Source organism: Pelmatolapia mariae, linkage group LG2 (genome assembly GCF_036321145.2).
Source record: "Pelmatolapia mariae isolate MD_Pm_ZW linkage group LG2, Pm_UMD_F_2, whole genome shotgun sequence".
In the NCBI taxonomy this organism is placed as follows: Eukaryota; Metazoa; Chordata; class Actinopteri; order Cichliformes; family Cichlidae; genus Pelmatolapia; species Pelmatolapia mariae.
In genome coordinates this window covers 12,604,857-12,630,701 of record NC_086228.1, presented here as the reverse complement: position 1 = coordinate 12,630,701, position 25,845 = coordinate 12,604,857, and the positions used below count along the sequence as shown (strand labels likewise).

Genomic DNA, 25,845 nt, shown 5'->3' with positions numbered 1-25,845 from the left:
AAACTGTAGTCCAAACTCTGAAAGCCCGCCTTCCTCCGAAAGTTTATAAAATCCACTGATTTAACAAGCCTAAACCAATTTTTTAAACCAAATACATATCCTCTATAGTGATAAGAGAACCTGAGAGAAATTATTAATATAGAGGAGCTAAGTGTGTGTTGTGTTAATAGTTATTTTCATAGAAAACATTTAAGCAGCGAACAGAAACAAAAACACCGCCTGATGCAGGAGGAGAGGAAATATCGCGATACTTCACGTCCTCTAGTTTGGTCACCTGTCTCGTGCTATTTACTAATCAGCTGCGCTCAGGTGTTGGAGAAAGGGTAAGAGTGTCCGTAATTACAGATAAATCATATTATACACGTAAATTCACAGTTAACAGCTTCATGCACAGTTTGCACGTTAAATATCAGATAACTTAAGGGTGTTAGCTATGCTAGTGTTAGCAGGTAGGAGGAGATGTATGTTAGCAAAGTTAGCTGCGCAGCTTATCTGAGTCGTTTTTGGTTTCATTTTTCTCATTAATGACAGCGTACTTAATCTTTTAGTTAACATGTCAGGTTAAACAACGATAGCGCCGTTAGCTTAGCTGTTAGCTCGACCCGTAAAGCGTGTTTGCTGCAGCTTTCCTTCTCCTCTCACTGTACCTGCACAGATGTTACTCCTGGTCTGTGTCAGGCTGTGATTCACTCAGGGGCTCGCTGTAATCTCGCAATCTTATTGATGTTTTCGTGGACTCAGAGTTTCTCTTCCTCAGTGAGGAGGTCTCCATCACTCTGTTTGCATCAGGTCATGTTCATCCTGCTGGGCTGAGGTGAATCTTTCTCTCGCTCCTCCTTTAACCGCCTCTTATGTTCCCTTTGCAGTAAAGATCAGAGTCGTGCTCCTCCGTCTGTGGCTCAGGGTCTCCACTGGCTCCTGTTTTCTTAGGAGAGGCTTTGTTTGAAGCTTTTTCTACCTCATTGTGTCTCAGCAGAAATAAGACTTGCCACCACAGAAGAAAAGGAGCTCCTGCTCACTTTGACCACATTAAGTTCCCGTCATCTTTGAAGACCTTTTCCAGCGCCTGTTTCCTTCTTTATCTTGGCTCTCTGTGCTGAATCCAGAGAGCGGGACAGACTTTTTGATATCATGTCTCAGAAGACGCAGGCTGACGGCACTCAGAAACACTTCACTGTGGGTCGGGGGCTCTTGGCCGCTGCAGAAACCTTGAACTTCAACATGAATGAGCAGCGTCCCAACAGACTGGTGGGGATGGGCATGGAGGGCCAGGACAGCAATGGGCAGATGCCCCAATGTGGCGGCAGCACTAGCAATCTTGGCAGCACCATGAAGCTGTTTGTCAGTTTGGGGTTGTCGCCCTCTGACCTGGACGCTCTGGCTGAAATCCCTGAAGAGGAGATCAGTGTGGAGACGCTGCCACACATCCTCAGACAGCTGAAGAGTCGCAAGGGGGAAGCAGGAGAGCGGCGGGCGGCCATGTCCTCTGATGCTGCGTATCGAGGAGGAAGCTGGGAAGAGGGGCACGTGGGGAGGATGGGCGGTTCTTCTCTGGGACAAGGTTCAGCCAAGTCCTCCACAGACTTTGGGTACAGCTCCCTGCAGGACGTCTCCTCCGGCCGGGGCTACGGCTTAAATTACAGCGGTGGAGGTGGGAGCAGAGAGAGGCCATACTCTGAGCTTTCCCACCGCAGTGGGCTCGGCATGGGCCCGTCTGAGCCCGTCTTTATGCAGAGGAGGATGGGCTCCCCGTCAAACGGAAAAGTCCAAGACTTCTTGGGAATCATGCCCCTCATGTTCCCCCACGTGTGCTCTCTTTGTGACTTTGACGTTCATTCCACCATGGTGAGTACGTCCAACCTGCTTCCTCTTTTCTTCTCGGACTAACTGTAAATGTTTGAGCTCCAGTCTTCCTTCAGTCAGTGACAGGCGCTGATTCAGGTCCGGTTTACTTCATATAATTTCCTTGTTGTATCTCCTCACAGCATGTTCCCTCTCTCCATTTTCTCAGCTGAAGCTCTCCAGCATTGAACAGTTAGATTTGGATCTTTCCAGCGGTCATCCAATCAAACCAAAAATCTCTTTTTATAATTAGTATCTGTTCACATGAGCTGGTAAAGCTGTTAATGTTACACATTCAGTCTGATTTACTTGATCTTTTCACTTCATTAGCTTTAACAAAGTCCTGGGAGGATCTTGATTTGCTCCTTGTGTCTCCAACATGAAACATTTAAAGCTCCTCACACATTCATGGACTTATCGAATTGGCAGCTTTTAAACCTGTGAGACTTTTGGCAGCTGGGGTCTTGTGTTTGTTTTTCTTTAGTTTGTTGTGTCGGGAGTGAGAAAGAAGGATGTAATCGATTATCACTCGAATTTGGAAATTTAAATTCTCTCTGAGAAGAAATGTACACTTTTTGGCTTTAAAGCAAACATTTTTAACATGGACGCACATGGTTCTTTTCAATGCTGACCAAACATAATTTACCAAAAATCAACAGGAAGTTAGTAATCTACTGACCAAAGTCACACAGTGAGCAGGTTTGATGATATGCGGGTGAGCTCTTCTTGCCTGTATGACTGTCACTGATGGCTTAAGAAAGCATCAAATACTGTCTGTTATAGTGATTATTGCACACAAAATATAATGAATTATTAGTTTTTGTAGGTCTTAAAAAGATATCAATCATGAATTTTTGGTTTTAAAATGGAAACCTGATGAAGTGCATTTAAATTGTTAGTAAATCTGGTCCTAAGTGATTGTCTGGATGACGCTATGAAGGTTAATAACTGTGTGAACTGTTCCTTTAATATACAGGTTGTATTTTAGGAGAAACGGCCTGTTGAGTGTCAGTAATGCTCTGTTTGTGTTTGTAGGAGTGGAACCAACACGTTAATGGACTCCGCCATGCTGAAAACAGACGGCAGCTACTGGACATGTGAGTCGCTCTTAATACACAACACTGAGCCAAAACAGATTATGTTTTGAATCTGTTAACAGCATGTTCACATCAGAAGAAATTAGGTTGGTTTTTAGAGTTTCAACACCCAAACCAACGCAAACATGCTCCTGTGCAGCCCTCCAAAATCCCAGCGCTGGACGGGGATGACTCTGGCGTTAGTCAGATTAATTTATGACATTGTACCTGGTAAGAAGTAAACTGACCTTTGTAGTACAGAAAATTTAAGGTTAACCCTGAAGTTACATGAAAGAGATGAAATCCTGCTCCGTAGTACCGATCTCTGTTTGACCTCAGCAGGAGATTGTAATGTTTCGGCTCATTGGTGTTGACTAAATGTCCCTTTGAGGTCTGTTCCTCTTTATCAGATGTGTAACACTGAATGTTGTTTTTCAGGTATCCAGAGTGGGACCCTGGTATGGGCCCAGGCAGAGGGTAAGAGATGCTAACATTAAGCTCCTCCTTTAGTGTTTGAGATGTTAGATTTAGAGTCCTAAAGGACCTCGGCATAACCTCGGAAAAGTGTTATTACTGACAGCCATGCCCAAACAGACTGTCCTGCACTGTTTTGTCTTTCTGTTGTTTGCATTGTATGTCATGTATGGTGCACAGCAGCAGAGAGAGCAGCAAGCATACTGTACACCTGACAGGCAACTTCCTGTTTGGTCAGATGGGCTTCATTAGATTAGATAAAGATTCAGAAACTCTTCTGCCTCCAGAGGGTTCACACACTGTCTCTGCAGCTTGGTGTTAACAAAGCTTTGTGTTGTGTGTTAATAATCCAGGTGTCTGATAACTGACGATCACATGTTTTTAATTCCAGTGGTCGTCCCTGGGAGACCCCCAACCTGTCTGCAGGACTGCTGGGACCAGCCCCCATGTCTTCAGGACCAATGGCAGGGATGTCCTCGAGCTGGGGTGGAGGTGAGGGACCCACGGATGTCTTATTTTATCACTATTAATACTATTAGTATTATTTTAAGTCATTTATCACTTTCTCTCTGTGCGGGGAGTCACTATTTTATTCATAAAGATGGTTTCAGACAGCTGACGTCAAGTCTTTAACTTCCAACCGATCAAGTCGGGTTCTCCTGTGAGCTCAGTGTTACATTTATATGCCACGCTTGCTGACTTTGGGATATAAATGGTTAAAAAGCTCAGGTACAGTAAATACAGAGAGCCATTAAAAAGAGTGGGTGAGGGTTAAGAGACCCGGCTGTTTAGTGCCCTCAGAAAGCTGCAGACACTTTTTGAAATCTGTCTTTTCTCATGTGCGAACATCGGTGTGTTTGTGTGTCAGGAGTAGGTGGAGGACGTGGTTCCGGTCCATTGGGACAGAATAAGGTGAGTCTGACCTCCTCTGTCTGTGCTGTGTCTTCCTATGGATCAGCTCATTTCTGCAGAGCTCAGCTGGTTTCAGTAAAGACTGTGTGTCGTGTCCTCAGCTGAGGAGCAGGGTGGTGGTGGTAAAATATGAAAGGAAGCCTCTCAGCGACAAGACCCTGTTCGCCCTCGCCGAGCGCTTCGGCTGCCTGAGGGAGCACCTCATCCTCAAGAACAAGGTAGGAAAACTCACCTCGCTGTTTCCACCTCAGTTAATTCTAACTTAGATGTAAACGTTAGTTAAACTTTCTTCTTCATAAATGTAACTGAACAATACAATCAGTTGCCTCACCAGTGACTCTTTCATCCTGCACATGAACTCCATCTCCTCAATCTGAAACTGCAGCTGGCAGTCCTCATTCTCCTTCGCAGCCTCACTGAGCTGAACCCGCTCACAGAGGATCTCCACACCAGGAGGAGGACTGCTGGCACCAGCTGCAGTCCAAGATGGTGGAAATGGAGTCAGACCGAGCTTGTGATAAGAGACTATAGATAGCTGGAGATTAAAGTCTAAGTATAATCCAGTAATAACAACATTAAATACGTGGTTGTGAAACTTAAAGCAAACCTCTCAGAGGAAAACTGAATTCAGCATTGAAGTCTAATCTTTGTGACCATCAGGCTTTTCTGGAGATGAGCACACATGAAGAAGCTCTGGACGTGGTGAACTACTACCAGCAGCATCCACCGTCGTCGTACGGCAAACACGTCACCTTCTACCTGTCCCAGACCCTCATGTTCATTGAGGTAACATCGCCCTCGCTTGCTAAATAAAACTCACCACTTCCCCACAGACTCAGATCCTTAGAGGTTTCTGTTTCTAACCCGCAGAAAGACGAGCGACCGATGGATCGACTGATGGACCGACCGACAAAGCGGCCGGTGGACCGACCAGGGGACCAACCGATGACCCGGCGGGTGGAGCGGCCGATAGACAAACATGAGAAAGAGGTCAAAAGTCAAGGCAGCAAGGTGGTCTTCTTCTACCACCTGCCCCGAGAGGACGAGAAGAAACAGGAGCTGCTGACCCTCGCCGAACGCTTCGGTGTGGTTGAGAAACACCTCTTCTTAAGCGACCGGGTAAATAAACCAGAACAGGAAACTCCAAAAGTTGATTCTGTTCATCTGGACGTAGCATTTTGTGGGAGAAATGTTTCGTCACTCATCCAAGTGACTTCTTCAAGTGACTTCTTCAGTCTCAGGTGACTGCAGGTTTCCCCAACCTTATAAACAACCTTATACATCGGGGAAATCAAACAACCTCTGGCGAAGCGGATGGCACAACACAGAAGAGCTACCTCGTCAGGCCAGGACTCTGCAGTCTATTTACACCTACAGGCCAGTGGACACTCTTTCTATGATGAGGATGTACACATCCTGGACAGGGAGGAACGCAGGTCAAGGAGGCCATTTACGTGAAAAGGGAAAGACCATCTCTGAATCGAGGAGGGGGCCTAAGGGTACATCTTTCGCCATCTTACAATGCTGTGATTGCAGCCATTCCCCAACTCTCTGTGAATGGTACTCATGGCCATTGATCAGTGGGCTTTGATCAATGGTCATGAAAATTTGCATAATTAATTAAGGAACTGACCTCCCAGCCCATTGTTCCTTCACTGGGCTGGTTTCAGTCATTATGCAAATGTACTGTTTATAAGATTGGGGAAACCTGCAGTCAGCTGAGACTGAAGAAGTCACTTGGATGAGTGACAAAACATTTCTCCCACAAAATACTACGTCCAGATGAACAGAATCAACTTTTGGAGATTTACTTACCTGGATGATTGAGCAAGCATCAAGACAGAGCAGGAAACACTGCTGCTCTTTGAGTGCTCATGAGATGCCAGCATTACTACAGAAAGTGTGGAGATCAGATTGGGCTGAGTATAGTCTGTGATAAGGTGAAATAAGTTTGAATGATGGCTGCTTTTGTGTTCGTCTGTGTGTCCAGGCGTTTATTCAGCTGGCAACTGTGGAGGACGCAGAGACGCTGGTGAAGCATTACACCCAGAACCCCCTCGTCTTCAATGGGAGAATAGTCCGTCTCAACATCTGTACCAAATACAAAACCCTCAAGTGAGTACCCGGCTTCAGACACTGCTACCATGACATGGTGTAGGAACTGTAAACACATACATGAATGAGATGCAGTGAAAGGGACAGATACACCATTTTTGACTGAAGGTTGTGGGAAAGAAATGAAATAAAAGACAGTTACCTGACCTGGTGACTGGAGGTTTATTCTACTGAAAGAACTAAAAGTGAATGAAACTATTAACCATTGGAGGTCATTTTACATAAGACATGTCTATAAACTCTTTCATAAGCTTCCCCCAGACCACTCAGTTATTATTTTGGACAAACACTTTAGCGTATTTAATGAAAGTGTGAATATTGTCAGAATTAGATGCCCTTTTAAAATGGCCTTTTATTGAAACAGAAGGAATTGAAGCTGGAGGATGAGCCTGGTATCTGTCATATGCCCTAAATCAGAGATGTCAAACTCATTTTTTATCTCAGGCCACATACAGCCTACTTTGACCTTACATGAGCCATAAAAAACTCTCCTTTCTGCCAGTGTACCGAACCATAACTATGCATCTAATCCATGAGATATTTTAATATAAGAAAAATGGGCGTGTATGGGGAGCATCTGTATCAGTAGTTAAAGCTGCAAAACGTATAAAAAGACACTTAAAGATCTTCCTCCAGATGTTCCAAAGCCATCCAGTGGGCCAGATTGGAGTCTTTGCCAGGCTGATTCTGGCCCCCAGGCCATATGTTTGACACCCCTGCTCTAAATTGTGGCGATACGAGCTGTGAAAATGTACAAAGAATGCATTTTTTCAAGTCAATTATAAGAAAACATGCAGGGTACCAATGGTTGTTCCTGTTCCTCTGTGTCACAGACTTTAAACTGGTGCAGCACAGCTGATCCATGATATTTCAGCTTTCGTAGATCATAGCAGACGTCATGTTGAAAACAGCAGGGTGTCAGCAGAAGTAGCTCCAGATTAGCCAGTGAGCAAACCCGACTCTTTGATTAAAAGTTAGAAATTGAACATCATCTCTGACCTTGTTATGAGAGGTGGTGTTAGCTGGCTAACTGCTAACACAGTGTATATATGTCAGGATACACATGGAAGCTTAAACTCATACACACTCGTTCATACAGTGTGAAGCACAAACAGGGCGGAGGAGACGGTTTGAGCCAGAAGAATGGCAGAGCCGAGTCCTCCAACTCCAAAACCTCCTCATCCAGCTCCAGGAGCAGACAGGAAAAGAAGGAAGAGGAGGAGAAGGACAAAGTGAAGATGGTAACAGAGGAGGAGGACGAGGATGAGGAAGTGTCAGGAGTGATGGAAGGAAGGGAGGACGGAGAAGAGGAGCAGGCACCTGATGGCGAGGAGGAGGAGGAGGAGCAGGCACCTGATGGCGAGGAGGAGGAGGAGGAGCAGGCACCTGATGGCGAGGAGGAGGAGGAGCAGGTACCTGATGGCAAGGAGAAGGAGGACGAGCCTAAGGGAGCAGAGTCTGTGAAGGAGATGGTAGAGGAGTTTGAGGATGCTCGACAGGAGGAGGAGGAGAAGAAAGAGGAGGAGAAGGTGAGAAAACAAAAAAGATGAAAAAAATATTAAAGCCAAAAGTGATTCCTGAAATTAAACCGAACTGCACACAGGTTACCGATGATGTCACTAATGACACACCTGGAGACACAGGTGAGGTCAAGCAGGAGGTGGAGTCAGAGCCACAAACGGAAGCGGCACAAGCAGAAACCTTGGCCGAGGAGCACAAGGGCAAAGGGGAGATGAACATGGAGGCGGCAGAGAGCTCGGAGGCGCCAGAGGCAGCGGAGGGAGATCTACCCGAAGAAGAGGTGACGCACCTGCTCTGTCCTTCAGTCTGTAATCCAGGAGTGGCACAGGTGTGTTAATGATGTCTCTTCCAGCAGGACTTCCCAGAGAACATGGAGGACTTTGTGACGCTGGACGAGCTGGAGGAAGACAACGACGAAGCCCACGGAGAGTCGGACAATATCGGTACCTGATCAGATCAATATTTAGAGATCAAAGTTAACACTTGTACCTGTAATCTGCTGCAGCACCAGCTTTTCCTTAAAAAAGTCATTTTCCTTCATGGATGTGAGGACGATGTCTTCAATCGAAAAAAAGGTGTTTGAAATTAAAGCACATCTTCCTCTCTGTTTGTGTCTCCTCTTCTCTGCAGACAACACGAGGCGAGGGGTACGTACCCGAGCGCCGTCGCTCTGATACCTTTGATATTTGACTTCATGTTTCTGTGGATCACTGCATGTCAAGAATCTCAGTTTTTCACTTTATTAATACATTTGAAATATTTTCACCTTTTCTGTGGTCCATTATTTTACAACTGAAGGGTGGAGAGCTCACTGTGTATTGGTGAATTAATGACTCCCTCAAGTGGAGGAGTTCAAATGGTTTGTGAGTGAGGGGAGATTGACAAAGTTCAACTGCAATTGAACTTTTGATTCACAATAACTTTAGTTTTATATGAAATTGCACTACTTTTTGACATTTTATGAGATTTCCAACATAATCTGTGTTCAGAAACCTGTTTTCATTCACTCTGTTTCACTGGAATTCCTCAATTCTTGCTCCTCCCATCAGGGTATGAGGGTGGTGAACATCGTCGGCTTCAGGCGAGGGTACCAGTACCTCAACGAGCTGCTGAAACTCGCCCAGCCTTTCGGGAAGGTGGTCAAACACCTGGTGCTGGACCTGAGACCCGAGGTACTCTGTTCAGTGTTGAGTGAAAGTTTAATCCTGGACATTTGTATCACTGCAGTAAAGCAACTTTTTCAAACATCAGTTGAAAAATGTTCCAAATGCAAATTTGGAGAAGTGGTAAATATAGAAGTGGTAAACGAACCTGCATCCAATTGAAGTAGTTGGATATTTCCTGAAAAGTATTTTTAAATATCGCATTGTCTCCTCTCCCTCGTCAGGCGTTCCTTCAGTTCGCCACGGAAGAAGAAGCACGGGCAATGGCCAACTTCTACAACGGGAACATCACGGCATCAGTGTGCGGGCGGACGGTGAAGATCAGTCACTCCATGAGCTACCCCACCATCCAGGTGATTTATTTATTTTTTTTAACCTCCATGTTATGTTTTCATCTGATTTATTAATTTCTACAAAATTTGAAACCTGAGAATAAGGTTTGTGTCTAAAATGTTCTAAATACATACACCTTAGCCAGACTGCAGTGGTCATTGGTTAAAGCTAAAGTATAAAAAATAAATAAGTAAAATTAGCTTTGAGCAGTCATTTAAAACAAACCCCAGATTCAGCTGTTCCAAAGTTTACGAGCTACAACCTCAAAGTGTGATCGGCTCTGGATTTACAATAAAATCATGGATCAATTAAAAGATTCTGATCAGATGATCAAACGGCCGACTGCTGTTTTAAGGTTTCAGCAGGTCTGCTACATAAGCAGGTGCCTGGCTGTGTTGGGCTTTATGTTTATAGTAAAACTAAAATGAATTGTGACTTACACTGGAAATCAGTGACAGGAAGCAGGATCAGAGAAGATGTGGATCTTATTAGTGTTCCAGATTATTGTGGGCCAGTAAAAATGTGATATTTGTGACATTTGTCAGATAAAAGAAACACGACTGTATGAGGACATGTCGGTGTTTGTTTATTCTTTGTGGGCTCATTTTCTCTGTGTTTGCTGTTTAGTCCGGTTCCAGCAAGGTGGTGTACATCGGGCAGATCCCCAACAGCAAATACACGGACGAGGAGGTCCTGAAGCTCGCCGAGCCATACGGGAGGGTCAAGAAGTACTTCCTGAACAGGATCCGGAGAGAGGTACGGAACTGGGACAAATGCACATCCAACCTGAATCCACATAACTCTTGCTGCTTTAAAGCCGTCCGATGCTTGTCCTCAGTGTTTCCTCGAGATGTACAATGCCAAGGACGCAGAGAAGATGGCTGCCGATTATAAAACGAAGCCACTGAGATTCAGCGGGAAGCTCCTGACCCTCTACGTGAGCAGGAAGTACAAGCAGCTCAAACACGGGTGAGTTTTTTCTTTTTCTTCTTGTGTGCTCGCTGCACGAGTTTGATTTATTAGTTTCTCTTCACAGCAGCAGTCATCTTCAGGCCTTTTATCTAAATGTAAATCTGGAGATGACACCAGTCTTTTACAGCTTGTTGATGAACTTTGCTTTAAGCTGAAGCCTCTGAACCCCTCAATCACGTCTGTCCATTAAGCCATAGAGTGCCGAGCACCAAGAAGAGAGCGAGCGAGAGCCCGCCACTAAAATCCTCCCATGACAGCGAGGAGCCTCCAGGGAAGAAGCCCAAAGAGGAGGTCAAACCAGAGGAAGAGGAGAAAAAGGAGGAGGAAGTGCAGAGCTGTGAAGTCAGTGGTGAAGAGACGGTGATGGACGAAAATTCGGGTGCTGAGAAGCTGAAGGACAGCGAGGACGTGAGTCGTTTGTACAGGTCGTTATTGAAGTGTTCGATCAAAGACGACTTCGGTGACATCGAATTCATTTAAACATCTTTCCATCAACTGACCAGAGATTTGAGCTAATTGCTAACAATGGGGAAACTTTGTTTTTACACATTTTAATTATTTAAATACATTTTGATTAGAAATAAAACAGGTAAACAAGAGGAATCTTTTGTTTTTCTTTTATTTTCACAGATGGAGACATCAACTAATCAGAATGAGCAGACAGAGGCTGTTCCTGTCGCTGCGAACAAAGCCAGCGCAGCGTCTCTGCCCCTGCCGCTGTACGATCCCACCACACCCATCGGTGAGAAAGCTTCGCCAGGTCATCGTCAGGTTCACGTAAAAAAAAAACTCGCCGTCATCATCGTCATTGTTACCATTTCAGGTGTTGAACATGTGAAGGCGGGGTTTTACTGCCGCATCTGTTTCCTGTTTTACTCCAATGAAGACACGGCGAAGAAGATGCACTGCAGCAGCCAAGCTCACTACAACAAGCTGCAGGTGCCCACATAATGATACACCTTAGACCTAGCCACATTATAACATACCTGAAGTACATATGCGACACTGCCCCACCCACATTACAGCATATGTTTGTTTTCAGAAAAACCTGGAGAAGGAGCAGAGCAAAGCAGAGAAGAAGGCGCTGCCGACCTGAGAACACCTGAAGCTGAGGAAGAGGCGTGAATGTCAGATTTTTTTTTAAGGTTTTAATTTTGTTTCTTTAGCCATGTGTGAAGCACACATCTGAGTGACTTCCTGCTGCTGCTCTGTGGGCTTTATGCCTCAAAGACTGTTATTGATTAGTTATGTTATTGATTGGACAAAATAAAATGTTGACCAAACAGTTTTAAAAGTATAAAAACATTTTGCCTGTGCAGGTTTTTCCTTTGATTTTTGAAACATCTGGTTTTTCAAACTAACATCTGAACAATAAATTATTTTTTTAAGAGTCTTAGATGTGAATATTTGTTTAACGTCTGAAACGGACTTGACTTTGTTCTTGGTTTCTCAATAAAATGTGTTAAAATGTTGTTAAAATAGACATTTTTATCTTGTATTTTTATTTATTTAGGGTTAGCTTTTTTGGTAGTTTTTTTTTTTTTTTTTTTGTTCCAAAAATAATAAAAAGAAGAAAAGATTGTACTTAGGTTTCTGCATGAGGCAGCATGTGGTTGGCTGGGCTTCCACTGTAATTTACCCGGTTGATCAGGTGATCCATCTACCTGGATTATTTTCTGCGAGGTAATCAACCTCACTCTCTCAACAGTTTTCCTCACTACCTTCCTCTAGTTTGACTGATGCTGCTGTGCAGAAAAACAAGATGTTTAAGCAGAAATAAGTAAACCTGTGAAGCAAAAATAAAGGTGAACGAAGGAGATTTATTTCCTTGCTGCTCTTATTTTTTTATTATCCTAAAATTACAAAAAGATGACATTCAGGATGAGAGTGTCACGCAAAATCAAACGCAAACAAGTCCCCCCCCCCCCCCCCCCCCCCATAGATACTACACTAACATTTTAGAGATGTTTCTAAAAATAAATCTTAAAAAAATCAGCTGTTTTTAATTACCATTTATTAAATAAATTAATATACATGAATATTAATTGTATTTACATACAATTCATTCTAAAATGTATAATAATTCAAATATTAAGATAAAACTACTATTATTATATTTTATAATAATAGTTATACAAATATAAATGTTTTAAAAACGTTAAAATGGTTTTAGTATAAATTTGAATTTATTCCTGTTGCGCTGATATAGTTATCAGTTGTCAGGTATTATTTTTTGACACTGTATTTAAAACTGGCTGCAGATTTTAGAGCTTTCATACGATATACAAACTGAACAGACACCTTTTGTTTGAGCGTTACATTCAGACACGTGATCGCACTGAGACATACCATTAAACGGAGCACGGGGGGAGAGTCCATTGTTTAAACTTTATTCACAAGCCCTGACTGTCCTTCCAGCTCATCAGTCTTGCTGATAATAAAAAAGTAGTTTAACTAACTAGTAATAAAGACAGAAGAACTTACCGAGCCCTCTATTTGCACTAGAAAGAAGAAAAAGAACCGCGAAGAGCAGAGAAACCTCAATTAAAACCCGCTGTGAGTTGAGACGAAATATCGCGATACTTCATAGTGTGCAATATTCAGGTGCAATTGTTTCTCACGCAGGCTCATAAATAACTGATCTAAAGGGTTTTGGAGAAAGGGTAAGAGCGTCTGTGTCTACAGATTAATCCACATTATACACGAAAATTCACAGTTAACAGCTTTATGTACAGTTTGCACGTTAAATATCAGATAATTGAAGGGTTTTACCTATGCTAGTGTTAGCATGTAGCAGGCGACGTGTGTTAGCAATGTTAGCTACCTTAGCTACACAGCTTGTCTGAGTCATTGTTGGTCTGCTTTTACTCACTTTTGGACGCCTAGTTTTAATTATCTATGCTTTTAGTTAAAACATGCCAGGCTAAACAGAGTAGTGTTTATGGATGATATTAGCGCCCTTAGCTTAGTTTAGCTGTTAGCCCCTCCCCCGTAGGCGTGTTTGCTGCAGCTTTCCTTCTCCTCTCACTGTACCTGCACAGATGTTACTCCTGGTCTGTGTCAGGCTGTGATTCACTCAGAGGCTCGCTGTAATCTCGCCTCTTGTCGATGTTTTCGTGGACTCAGAGTTTCTCTTCCTCAGTGAGGAGGTCTCCATCACTCTGTTTGCATCAGGTCATGTTCATCCTGCTGGGCTGAGGTGAATCTTTCTCTCTCTCCTCCTTTAACCGCCTCCTATGTTCCCTTTGCAGTAAAGATCAGAGTCGTGCTCCTCCGCCTGTTGCTCAGGGCCTCCACTGGCTCCTGTTTTCTTAGGAGAGGCTTTGTTTGAAGCTTTTTCTACCTCATTGTGTCTCAGCAGAAATAAGACTTGCCACCACAGAAGAAAAGGAGCTCCTGCTCACTTTGACCACATTAAGTTCCCGTCATCTTTGAAGACCTTTTCCAGCGCCTGTTTCCTTCTTTATCTTGGCTCTCTGTGCTGAATCCAGAGAGCGGGACAGACTTTTTGATATCATGTCTCAGAAGACGCAGGCTGACGGCGCTCAGAAACACTTCGCTGTGGGTCGGGGGCTCCTGGCTGCTGCAGAAACCTTGAACTTCAACATGAATGAGCAGCGTCCCAACAGACCAATGGGGGTGGGTGTGGGCATGGGCATGGAGGGCCAGGACGGCAGCGGGCAGATGCCCCGACGTGGCAGCGGCGGTGGCGGCAGCACCAGCAATCTTGGCAGCACCATGAAGCTGTTTGCCAGTTTGGGGCTGTCGCCCTCTGACCTGGACGCTCTGGCTGAAATCCCTGAGGAGGAGATCAGTGTGGAGACGCTGCCACACATCCTCAGACAGCTGAAGAGTCGCAAGGGGGAAGCAGGAGAGCGGCGGGCGGCCATGTCCTCTGATGCTGCGTATCGAGGAGGAAGCTGGGAAGAGGGGCATGTGGGGAGGATGGGCGGTTCTTCTCTGGGACAAGGTTCAGCCAAGTCCTCCACAGACTTTGGGTACAGCTCCCTGCAGGACGTCTCCTCCGGCCGGGGCTACGGCTTAAATTACAGCGGTGGAGGTGGGAGCAGAGAGAGGCCATACTCTGAGCTTTCCCACCGCAGTGGGCTCGGCATGGGCCCGTCTGAGCCCGTCTTTATGCAGAGGAGGATGGGCTCCCCGTCAAACGGAAAAGTCCAAGACTTCTTGGGAGTCATGCCCCCCATGTTCCCCCACGTGTGCTCTCTTTGTGACTTTGACGTTCATTCCACCATGGTGAGTACGTCCAACCTGCTTCCTCTTTTCTTCTCGGACTAACTGTAAATGTTTGAGCTCCAGTCTTCCTTCAGTCAGTGACAGGCGCTGATTCAGGTCCGGTTTACTTCATATAATTTCCTTGTTGTATCTCCTCACAGCATGTTCCCTCTCTCCATTTTCTCAGCTGAAGCTCTCCAGCATTGAACAGTTAGATTTGGATCTTTCCAGCGGTCATCCAATCAAACCAAAAATCTCTTTTTATAATTAGTATCTGTTCACATGAGCTGGTAAAGCTGTTAATGTTACACATTCAGTCTGATTTACTTGATCTTTTCACTTCATTAGCTTTAACAAAGTCCTGGGAGGATCTTGATTTGCTCCTTGTGTCTCCAACATGAAACATTTAAAGCTCCTCACACATTCATGGACTTATCGAATTGGCAGCTTTTAAACCTGTGAGACTTTTGGCAGCTGGGGTCTTGTGTTTGTTTTTCTTTAGTTTGTGGTGTCGGGGTTTCTTCTGGGGCATTAGGTCTGAACTTTTAAAAAAGGAATTAAGGTCTTAAAATGTTCTATTTCCCAAGCCTTTGCTAAAGATTTGAGAAATATACACATGGTATTTTATAACCTTCTTAAAATCAGTGACACTTTTAAAGGTTACTGTTTTGTCTAGCCAGTTTAGAATCCAAAGAGATCCACATTACCCTTTTCTTTTCTTGGAAAAAAGGCATCAAATGCTGTTTTTCTTTTCTTTTTTTAAATCATTTCTAAAAGATCTTAAAAAGCACTATTTTGATTTTTAAAATGGTACAGGAACCATTTTATCATACCCTTTAAGTAACAGGTGATAACATTTTTTTTTTTTTACTTGTACTTTTTTGGGTTTTTTTTTAAACTATTCCCTGGGTGCTTTTCTGATTGAACCACTTAAGGTTAATAACTGTTTGAACTGGACCTTTAATATAGAGGTTCCATATTAGGAAATGAAATGGTTTGAGCGTCACTCATTCTCTAGATGTGTTTGTAGGAGTGGAATCAACACATTAATGGACTCCGCCATGCTGAAAACAGACGGCAGCTTCTTGACATGTGAGTCGCTCTTAATACACAACACTGAGCCAAAACATTGAAACCATCTGCAGTCAGTCAAGATGTGTCACCTACTTGGTTTATGCTGGATTGAACTCAGAGGTCTTTCCCTCTTTAATAGATGTTTAATATTGTGTGAATGTTTTTTTGTTTGTTTGTTTTTTCTTTTAGGTATCCTGAGTGGGAACCCGGTATGGGCTCAGGCAGAGGGTAAGAGACACTGATACTGTTAGTAAAACAGTAATTATAGTGTAGAAAATATATTCATCTGCTGCTCTCTGTAATCATGACTGAATTGTGGACTCCATTTCTAAGCTAAGTGATAGCAATGACAGCACTAGCATTTCTAAGTTAGCTTGTGCTGTCATTGAAGCACTCAGAAGTGAAATAATGACATGGACTAGCAGAGTCGGCCCACATGCTGCTACAGGCAACTGAGGGGGACATTACACTTCAGTCTGTTCACACACTGGAAGTAAAAATACTTTAATACTTCAAATTAAAGTAAAATCTGTGATAGACTGCAGATGAGAATCAGACATCATATCATAAAAAATCAAATTCTGGGGTTCACAGACTCTTTGCAGCTTCTATAGCTTGTTTGTGCTAATTGAGTAATTTTTATAATGTATTACATCATATTATATTTTGTTCTAATAATCCAGATGTTTGATAACTGACTCACACCCTAGTTCATTTATTTCCAGTGGAGGTCTCTCAGAGACCCCCAACCTGTCTGCAGGGCTGCTGGGTCCCGCCCCCATGTCTTCAGGACCAATGGGAGGGATGTCCTCGAGCTGGGGTAAGATACATGCAGATGCCTTTTTCTTCTTCTAATTATTACTATTATCATTATTGCTGGAGGTTTTAGTCCACTCCAGGACATAAATCGGTCTTAACTTATCCTTATGTATTTTTTGAAATCCTAAAGCAGGAGGGCTGATCGTGATATTTTAAATCCATCATTTTTTTAATATAATGAACGTTTATTTGTTCATTTAATGTACTGACTTCACTTGCATCCTTAACTTAGTCTTTTTACTCAATTTAATTTAGTTACTTTAGCTTATTATAATATACTCATTTATTTACTGTACTTATGTAATTAAAGGAATTAAGTAAATTATCTTTAATTTTGTTTCAATATCTAGTTGTCTGTCTTGTTTACTTTACTTATCTTACTGTACATGCTGTACTTACTTTACTTACTTACCTAGTTCTTATTTTCCCTAATTTACTAGCTGTACTTGCTTAACATATCTTACTTTACCTTCTTTAGTTACGCACATTCTTTTCTTACTACACCTAGTTTTGTTACCTACTTTACTTATCTTAATGAATCAGCCTAGCTTTCTTATTTTTCTTATGGACTTGACTTAGGTTTGAACAATTTGAGAACAAGGTGACGCAGGATTTTGAAATTCATACCATAGGTGCATCTACTAGGAGGCTGAGAGGTGGCAGAGGCTGCCGCCAGTATTTTCTTTAATTTAGTTTTACTCTTACCATCCTTTACTTACTGACTTATTTAACTGTCTGTACTTTATTAACTTACTTTCTTTTCTTACTTTTTTCGATTTACTCAGTGTACTTCTTTGTTTATTTAGTCTACTTGTCTTACTTAATTACTTCATTATTTTTCTTTACTGTTACTATTTTTGTTTATTTACTGACTGTACATACTTACTCTACTTGTTGTGTTTTACTTTTTTGCTTTTCTTCCTGTAATTTGTTTTCTTCCTTGTCAGACTTTACTCACTTTATTAGCTGTACTTACTTTACCATATTTTCTTTACTTTCTTTACTCTTCTCACTTCATTTACTATTTATTGTACTCGCTGTATTTAGTATATTTTATTTACCTGCTTACTTTACTTACTGTGATCACTTTAGTGAGTAAAATAAATAAACTATAGTTGCTCTACTTGGCTTACTTTACTCAGCTTTCTTACTTTACTTGTTATACTTACCTTATTAATTTGGTTAGTGTACTTACTGTACTTACTTATCTTACTTTATTTACTTGCTGACTTACCTTACTTATTAAACTTAATAATTCTTCTGAAAATGTTCGGGCACAAAAACCATCACAGATAAAAAAAACAGACGTCAGGTGCTCAAAATAATCTTTAGACTCGAACATTAGAACAGGCTTTTCCCAGCAGAACGCCATGTAATAAATACTCACAATGAAAATGGCGGGCATTACAGCTTCTATCTAAAAATGTATAGATTCAGGCGTCGTGTACTCCAGGTACACTTCACGCAAATCGAGTTGCCCGAGATTCACAGAATTTACAGAAAATGCGCTATTTTGTGATATAAAGCGTTATCAGGATGGGAAATGTTTTAGATCAGGATATGAGATTTTGGTCATATCGCACAGCCCTAATTTAATATAATCAGAGCCTTTAAAAAGTCTATTTCTGTATGAAATATAAAAAACCCTGCACGGTCATTTTGGTCACTTAAAAGACCCTAAATTGGTGGCCTAAATATTGTGTTTTTCTGTGTCAGGTGGAGGTGGAGGTGGAGGTCCTGGACAGCTGGGTCTGAATAAGGTCAGTCTGAACACTTGTGTCACCTGCTGTGTCTCTGATCCTGTGGATTTCAGAGGGTTTCAGTAAACATATTTCCTCCCTCCGTGCCAAACACATTGTTTAAAAGTTCACGTCATCCAGAATATCTTTGAAAAGCTTTGTGGTGCTTCGGTGACGGTGCAGCAGTGTTAAATGTCACGTCCTCAGCTGAGGAGCAGGGTGGTGGTGGTGAAATACGACAGGAAGCCTCTCAGCAACAAGACCCTGTTCGCCTTCGCTGAGCGCTTCGGCTGCCTGAGGGAGCACCTCATCCTCAAGAACAAGGTAGGACAGCTCACCTTGCTGTTTCCACTTCATTCATTTCAAATCAGAGGAAGGGAAAAAATTACCTTTTAATAATTTTTAAAAATCATAGGGAACAAAAAAAACAAACAGATTTTGGATTTAGATTGGGACACTAACATGAATTTGATGTGGAAATCAGCTGTACTCATGAAATTTAAGTAAAAATATCACACAAATTAAAAGTGCAAAATTCTGAGCACCCCTACGAACTCTGAGGGGCTGTAACTGGAAATATTCATTGTGTGAAGGTAAAATTTTGCTGGGCTTTGCGAGGTTAGCTGATTCTGTCGGGATTGGGTTGGAGGTAACGATTGATTTTAAATGTGACGACTCATGTAATTTAATATAAATCAGAAAGGGAAGACTAATGAGTCGTAGGAAGGTCAGTCAGTCTTGAAGATGTGTCAGATGTCTGGACTTTTTTTTTTCTTTTTCTTTTTTTTAAGAAAATGCAAATAATTTTTTTGAGGAGGTGTTTGAAGTATTTGTGTTTTGCCTCTGACTCAGAAGAACAATTTTCTAAATGTTTTTTTAAAAGGAGGGAAAAAGAAATATCACATTAGCGCATCTTAAATAAAATGGTGTAATATAATAATAATAAGAAGAAGAATAATAATAATAAGAATAAGAATAATAATAAGAATAAGAATAATAATATATGCCTCAATAAAACAAAGTGAGCTTAATAAAAATCAAACTAAAATTCAGTATAAGTTAATAACGTACTGACTGCAGCAAGTTAAAATCTACATAAATGGCAAAAAATGATGTCTGGATCAAATATAATCAAAGTTAAAAAAAGAACAAAATGTTAACTACAAATTTTATTTAAATTAAGCTGAATATATCACATAACTCATAAAGTTAAACGGGTCAAATAAGGGTTGATTTTTCAGAAGGATTTTTAAACAAGCGTACCAAATAAACCAGAAAAGAGAAGGGTGACTTGAGGAAAAGCAAAAACTTCCCCAGAAAGTCTGTATAGGGAAAACTTTGACCATCGCTCAGTCCAAGCCCTCACACTTTACAGAAACGAGCCAAGCTTCAGTATCGTCGTCCTAAAGATCACAAACCACTGGATCTGACCTGTTTCCTGTTTCACGGTAAGACCTGAAGTCTAATTTCCGTGTCCATCAGGCTTTTCTGGAGATGAGCACTCATGAAGAAGCTCTGGACGTGGTGAACTACTACAAACAGCACCCGGCATCTCTGTACGGCAAATCCATCTCCTTCTACCTGTCCCAGACCCTCATGTTCATCGAGGTAACGTTGCCCTCGCCAGTTAAATAAAACTCACTGCTTTCCGACAGACTCAGACCCTCACAGGTTTCCATTTTTTGACCCGCAGAAAGACGAACGTTCGATGGACCGACCGATGGATCGACTGATGGACAGACCTGTGAGGGAGGTCAAAGGTCAAGCCAGCAAGGTAGTTTTTTTCTCCAACCTGCCTCGCGAGGATGAGAAGAAGAAGGAGCTGCTGACCATTGCTGAGCGCTTTGGCGTTGTGGAGAAACACCTCTTCTTAACAGACCAGGTACTGGTGCCATCGCAGACTTTAAGCTTTAGCAAAAAGGAAAGTTTGAAGCCTTAAAAGTCAAGCAGGGATCTGTCTGAATCCAAACTTCTCATCCCTCGACCACCACCCCAAAATTTTTCAAAGACACCAGTCTTGCTTAAACCTGGCATGTCAGCCATGTGGTCTGGTAGTCCTAACTAACATTCGGTTATTCATTAATGTTTTTTTTAATACTGCTTTTCGTGATCGCGGATAGTGTGGAAAGTGTGGTTTTTATTGGTCACAAAATTGGCCTGTACGCCCTCCATGAGCTAAAATGAGTCTGACTTTCCATGTGTGCAGGCATTTATCCAGCTGGGAACTGCAGAGGACGCAGAGATGCTGGTGAAGTATTACACTGTGAACCCCCTCACCATTCGAGGAAGACGGATCCGCCTCAATGTCTGCACCAAGTACAAAACCCTCAAGTGAGTACCTCAGACGCGTGATGGCCGTGACATGGTCTGTGACCTGGTGCAGGAACTCTTGAGTATGATTCTTTCCTCTTCTGTGGAGTAGGAAACACTAACAGAATTTTGTAACTTAGTTTAAGTTAACAAAAAGCAAGTAAAGAAAATAAAGTAAATTTGACAAAAAAAAGTAATTATAGAAAGTAAATAAGTAATTAAACTAACTTGAGTAAGAAAAGTGAAGTCAGTAATGCATTAATGTTTCTGTGCTTCACGCAGTGTGAACGCAAGGAAGGGTGGAGGAGACGCTTCGAGCAGGAAGAGTGGCAAAGCCAACTCCACCTCCTCAGGCACCGGAACCAGGACCTCCTCCAAAACCACCTCATCCAAATCATCCACCTCCAGGTCCAAAGAAGACAAGAAGAGGGAGGAGAAGGAGGAGGAGAAGAAGAAGGAGGAAGAGAAAGAGGAGAAGAAAGTGAAGGCAGAGCCAGAGGAGGAGGAAGAGGAGGAGGAGAAGGAAGTCTCAGGAGTGATGGAAGGAGGGGAGGATGGGGAGGAGGAGGAGCAGGCAGCAACTGATGGAGATGGGGAGGAGCCAGAGGGAACAGAGTCTGTGAATTTGACGGTAGAGGAGTCTGAGGATGCTCGACAGGAGGAGGAGGAGGAGGAGGAGAAGAAAGAGGAGGACAAGGTGAGAAAACAAAAAAGATGAAAAAAAAATATTAAAGCCAAAAGTGATTCCTGGAATTAAACCGAACTGCACACAGGTTACTGATGATGTCACTGATGACACACCTGGAGACACGGGTGAGGTCAAGCAGGAGGCGGAGTCAGAGCCACAAACGGAAGCGGCAGAAACAGAAACTTCGGCCGAGGAGCACGAGAGCAAAGAGGAGGCGAACATGGAGGCGGCAGAGAGCTCGGAGGCGCCCGAGGCAGCGGAGGGAGATCTACCCGAAGAAGAGGTGACGCACCTGCTCTGTCCTTCAGTCTGTAATCCAGGAGTGGCACAGGTGTGTTAATGATGTCTCTTCCAGCAGGACTTCCCAGAGAACATGGAGGACTTTGTGACGCTGGACGAGCTGGAGGAAGACAACGACGAAGCCCACGGAGAGTCGGACAATATCGGTACCTGATCAGATCAATATTTAGAGATCAAAGTTAACACTTGTACCTGTAATCTGCTGCAGCACCAGCTTTTCCTTAAAAAAGTCATTTTCCTTCATGGATGTGAGGACGATGTCTTCAATCGAAAAAAAGGTGTTTGAAATTAACGCACATCTTCCTCTCTGTTTGTGTCTCCTCTTCTCTGCAGACAACACGAGGCGAGGGGTACGTACCCGAGCGCCGTCGCTCTGATACCTTTGATATTTGACTTCATGTTTCTGTGGATCACTGCATCTCAGCTGCATGACACTCCCTCTAAATCTGATCCTCTGAGGTCACACTGTAACTCTAACTCTATTTAGTGCTTCGTCAGAGGCGTTTACTTTGATAAATACTCTGAGTTTATAATAATCAATATGTTTATAATGGTGTTTGCTCAAACCTCCACACAGAGGAAAGTTTTGCATTAATAATGATTTTTGATCCATAATATCTTTGCTTTTATATGTAGTTGTGCTACCTTTAGACATTTTGAGATTTCCAGCATAATCTGTGTTCAGAAACCTGTTTTCATTCACTCTGTTTCACTGGAATTCCTCAATTCTTGCTCCTCCCATCAGGGTATGAGGGTGGTGAACATCGTCGGCTTCAGGCGAGGGTACCAGTACCTCAACGAGCTGCTGAAACTTGCCCAGCCTTTCGGGAAGGTGGTCAAACACCTGGTGCTGGACCTGAGACCCGAGGTACACCAGAACTCACTCACAGTATTTAAAATATTTAAAATTAGAGACTAATTTTGAAAATTAGTAAAACTAAGGAGAGCTCCTTTCAGTTGTTTCCGAAGCATCTTTTAAGGTTAAGGCGTACGCCTTGGACGTTTAAACACCTCTTTGTTTGTCTCCTCTCCCTCGTCAGGCGTTCCTTCAGTTCGCCACCGAAGAAGAAGCACGGGCGATGGCCAACTTCTACAACGGGAACATCACCGCGTCGGTGTGCGGGCGGCCGGTGAGGATCAGTCACTCCATGAGCTACCCCACCATCCAGGTGAGCATTCGGGCTGGTTTTATTTCATTACACCGCGCGACTTTGTTTGACATGCCGGGTCAGACATGTTTGAAACCTCTATGTGACGTTCATGTGTCTGAGTCTGCTCTGTCACAGAACTGAGCCACGAACAAATGAAATGCACCGCGTGAAACTTCGGCCATCTAAAATCCAAAAAACTGACAAAGATAAAGACAGCCTCCAGTTTTAATCTCCAGCGTATATTTCTGAGCTTCTAGTAGGGCTGTGCGATATGACCAAAATCTCATATCCCCACAGAAGACAAAGGCTGTTAATGGTCCCACAATCTCATTTTAAGCCCCAGATTGTGGAATGCCTTACCTCCATCTTTGCACTGTCTTGATTTTGTTGATTGTTTAAAGAAGCAGCGGAAGACTCATTTACTCAGAGTGGCTTTTAACCAGTTTTAAACTACAAAAGCAGGCTGATGATCTGACTGTAACATGTTAAACTTTTAGTATGGAGTGAGAAAGTATTTAAGGGAACTGAACTCCTCATCTTGAGTTTTAAGGTCATTTCTGATCCCTGTAAATACAGACGAGGTCTGAAACATTGTGAATCTCGAAGCCAGATGTTTGAGCTTCTGCGCAAGAGTCTGTACATTTCACACTCTTTCCCTCATAACATTTGAAACATGACAGCAACTACTCCAGTTTAGAAAAGGGCTTCAAGGATTACTCCCAGTATGCTTCATGTTGGTAACAATGGACAACAGGGCAGTGGATGAATAGTCAGTTTTGCTTAGGAAGGTTCCTGACTGCTTGAAGTGACCCTGAAGTGTCTGAAGTTAAATTCTCCACATATCAAAAAAGTAGCTTCAATGCTTCCTCAAGACCGTAGATTTTTATAAATACTCTTAATTCCAGATTATGAGCTAGATTAACTGACTCAGAGTGTATTTAAGGTTCTATAAAGCTCAGTTTGCATCAGTGACGTCTGTTTTATGGCAGCCTTTAGGATTATAATGAATTAATTTTGAGACCTTTTGAATTTCCCCTACTCCTTTCTTTGATTTGATCACGTTTTCTTTTCTGCTTGCTGTTCAGTCCGGTTCCAGCAAGGTGGTGTACATCGGTCAGCTCCCCAACAGCAAATACACAGACGAGGAAATCCTGAAGTTCGCCGAGCCATTTGGGAAGGTCAAAAAGTACTTCCTGAACAGGATCCGGAGAGAGGTACAGAACCGGGGCAAACGCACGCCTGAACTGAATCTGTTTAATTACTGCTGCTTTAAAACCGTCCAACATTTTTCCTCAGTGTTTCCTCGAGATGTACAATGCCGAGGACGCCGAGAAGATGGCTGCCGATTATAAAGCGAAGCCGCCAAAGTTAAACGGGAAGCGCCTGACAATCTACGTGAGCAGGAAGTACAAGCAACTGAAACACGGGTGAGTGTCATCGTCGTCTTCTTTGACCCCTGGGTGCATGAGTCACCGCTAACGGCTGTTCGACCGGCGACCAAATAAAAGCTACAACCAATCTAGAAACACTCTTTTACCACAAGCAGCAGGAACTGTCGCTGGAACATGTTTCTGCCATTAACTACTGGAAAATCCTGTATTTCCAGAATAATCACCAGGCTGACATCTGAGTGCATGATGTCATCACTGTGCAGGAAACAAAAAAAAATTATCACAAAATTATCATGAAAACTTCGACTTGTTTAAACTTTAAATACTGTTTTTATGTTGAAGTGTCCCCGAGAGCCTGCCCTCTAAAGTTAGCCAGGGTTTTTCACTCTTTGGTTTGCTAATTTTGAGAAAAACGTTCAATGGTGAAAAGTCAAACAACTCTTTCTGATGTTTTATATGCTTTGTTGAGGTTCTATGAAAGCCTTGGGACCAGCTGACTGTCGGGTCAGACGACTATTCTGTAGTGTTGATGAAACATCACATTTTAAAGCTTTGCCCAAGCGCCACGCCTTGTTAGTCCAAAGGTTCTGTTCAGTTTTATCTGTACTCCTGTTTTTGAGGCTGTGGTGAAGAGCATACAGAGGTGCATGCTGGGAGTTTGTGTTTCTGTCACATTAAACGCTCTCTCTCATCTCACTGTGTTCGCTCAGCCATCGAACGCCGAGCACCGTGAAGAGAGCGAGTGACGACTCGCCACAAAAGTTCTCGAAAGATGCCGAGGAGCCACCGGCCAAGAAACCTAAAGAGGAGGCCCAAACAGAGGTGGAGGAGGAGAAAAAGGAGGATGTGGAGAATCAGAAGGAGGAGGAGAAGCAGCAGGAGGAGGAAATGGAGACCCCTGATGTGAGCGAAGAGACGGCGGTGGAAGAAAAGTCGGCTGCGGAGAAAGTTCCTGAAGTTTCTGCTGAGAGGAGCGGCGAGGACGTGAGTCGTTTCTGAAGATCTTTAATGATCAATAACGGCGTGATTATTGATTACTTAAAATACAGTTGGATTAAACAAATTCTCTCCCCTCAGGAGAAACAGGAGGAGCTGGTGGAGCAGATGGAGACATCGACCAATCAGAGCGGGGAGACCGAGGCTGCTGCTCCTGCTGAGAACAAACCCAGTGTGGCATCTATGCCGCTGCCACCGTACGACCCCAACACGCCAATCGGTGAGGACACTTTCTGATCGCCAAGCAGTCGGCTGGTTTGTTTAAAAAAAAAAGAAAGAAAAAAAAAGTCGTCATCATCGATACGATTGTTTTCCTGCAGGTGTCGAACATGTGAAAGCAGGGTTTTACTGCCGCATCTGTTTCCTGTTTTACTCCAACGAAGACACAGCAAAGAAGACGCACTGCAGCAGCCAGGCGCACTACGACAAGCTCCAGGTGAGAACCAGCCCCGCCCCACTCATAGCTCCACCCACACATGACCTTTGAGCCTGAATCAACTCCACCCATCTGACACACCTGATACACGGCTCCGCCAAACAAACTGAAGTTTGTTTGTTTTTCAGAAATACCTGGAGAAGGAGCAGAGCAAAGTGGAGAAGAAGGTGAAGACGACAACGCCGTGAGAACACCCGAAACTGAGGAAGAAGTGTGAATGTTGGACTTTTTAAAAAATCTTTGTTTCTATAGCAACGTTTGAAGCACACATCGGAGCGACTTCCTGCTGCCGCTCTGTGG

General features: G+C 43.1%; 1 protein-coding gene across 1 annotated transcript; it reads left to right on the top strand.

The window, feature by feature from the left end:
* Positions 1 to 264: 264 nt before the first annotated feature.
* Positions 265 to 25,781, top strand: LOC134638322 (uncharacterized). Its single transcript, XM_063488833.1, has 44 exons — positions 265 to 323; positions 867 to 1,845; positions 2,878 to 2,939; positions 3,357 to 3,395; positions 3,784 to 3,884; positions 4,261 to 4,304; positions 4,406 to 4,522; positions 4,965 to 5,090; positions 5,175 to 5,423; positions 6,295 to 6,419; positions 7,519 to 7,948; positions 8,023 to 8,220; positions 8,293 to 8,383; positions 8,571 to 8,587; positions 8,990 to 9,112; positions 9,328 to 9,456; positions 10,064 to 10,192; positions 10,275 to 10,405; positions 10,600 to 10,816; positions 11,039 to 11,150; positions 11,232 to 11,347; positions 11,451 to 11,489; positions 13,489 to 13,607; positions 13,846 to 14,662; positions 15,672 to 15,733; positions 15,905 to 15,943; positions 16,441 to 16,535; positions 18,251 to 18,294; positions 18,481 to 18,597; positions 19,756 to 19,881; positions 19,967 to 20,155; positions 20,480 to 20,604; positions 20,866 to 21,280; positions 21,357 to 21,554; positions 21,627 to 21,717; positions 21,905 to 21,921; positions 22,317 to 22,439; positions 22,612 to 22,740; positions 23,808 to 23,936; positions 24,019 to 24,149; positions 24,824 to 25,097; positions 25,191 to 25,329; positions 25,430 to 25,545; positions 25,674 to 25,781. Exons 2-44 carry the CDS (start codon positions 1,132 to 1,134, stop codon positions 25,731 to 25,733), a joined length of 6,864 nt encoding a protein of 2,287 aa, XP_063344903.1. The 5' UTR covers positions 265 to 323; positions 867 to 1,131; the 3' UTR covers positions 25,734 to 25,781.
* The last annotated feature ends 64 nt before the right edge of the window (positions 25,782 to 25,845 follow it).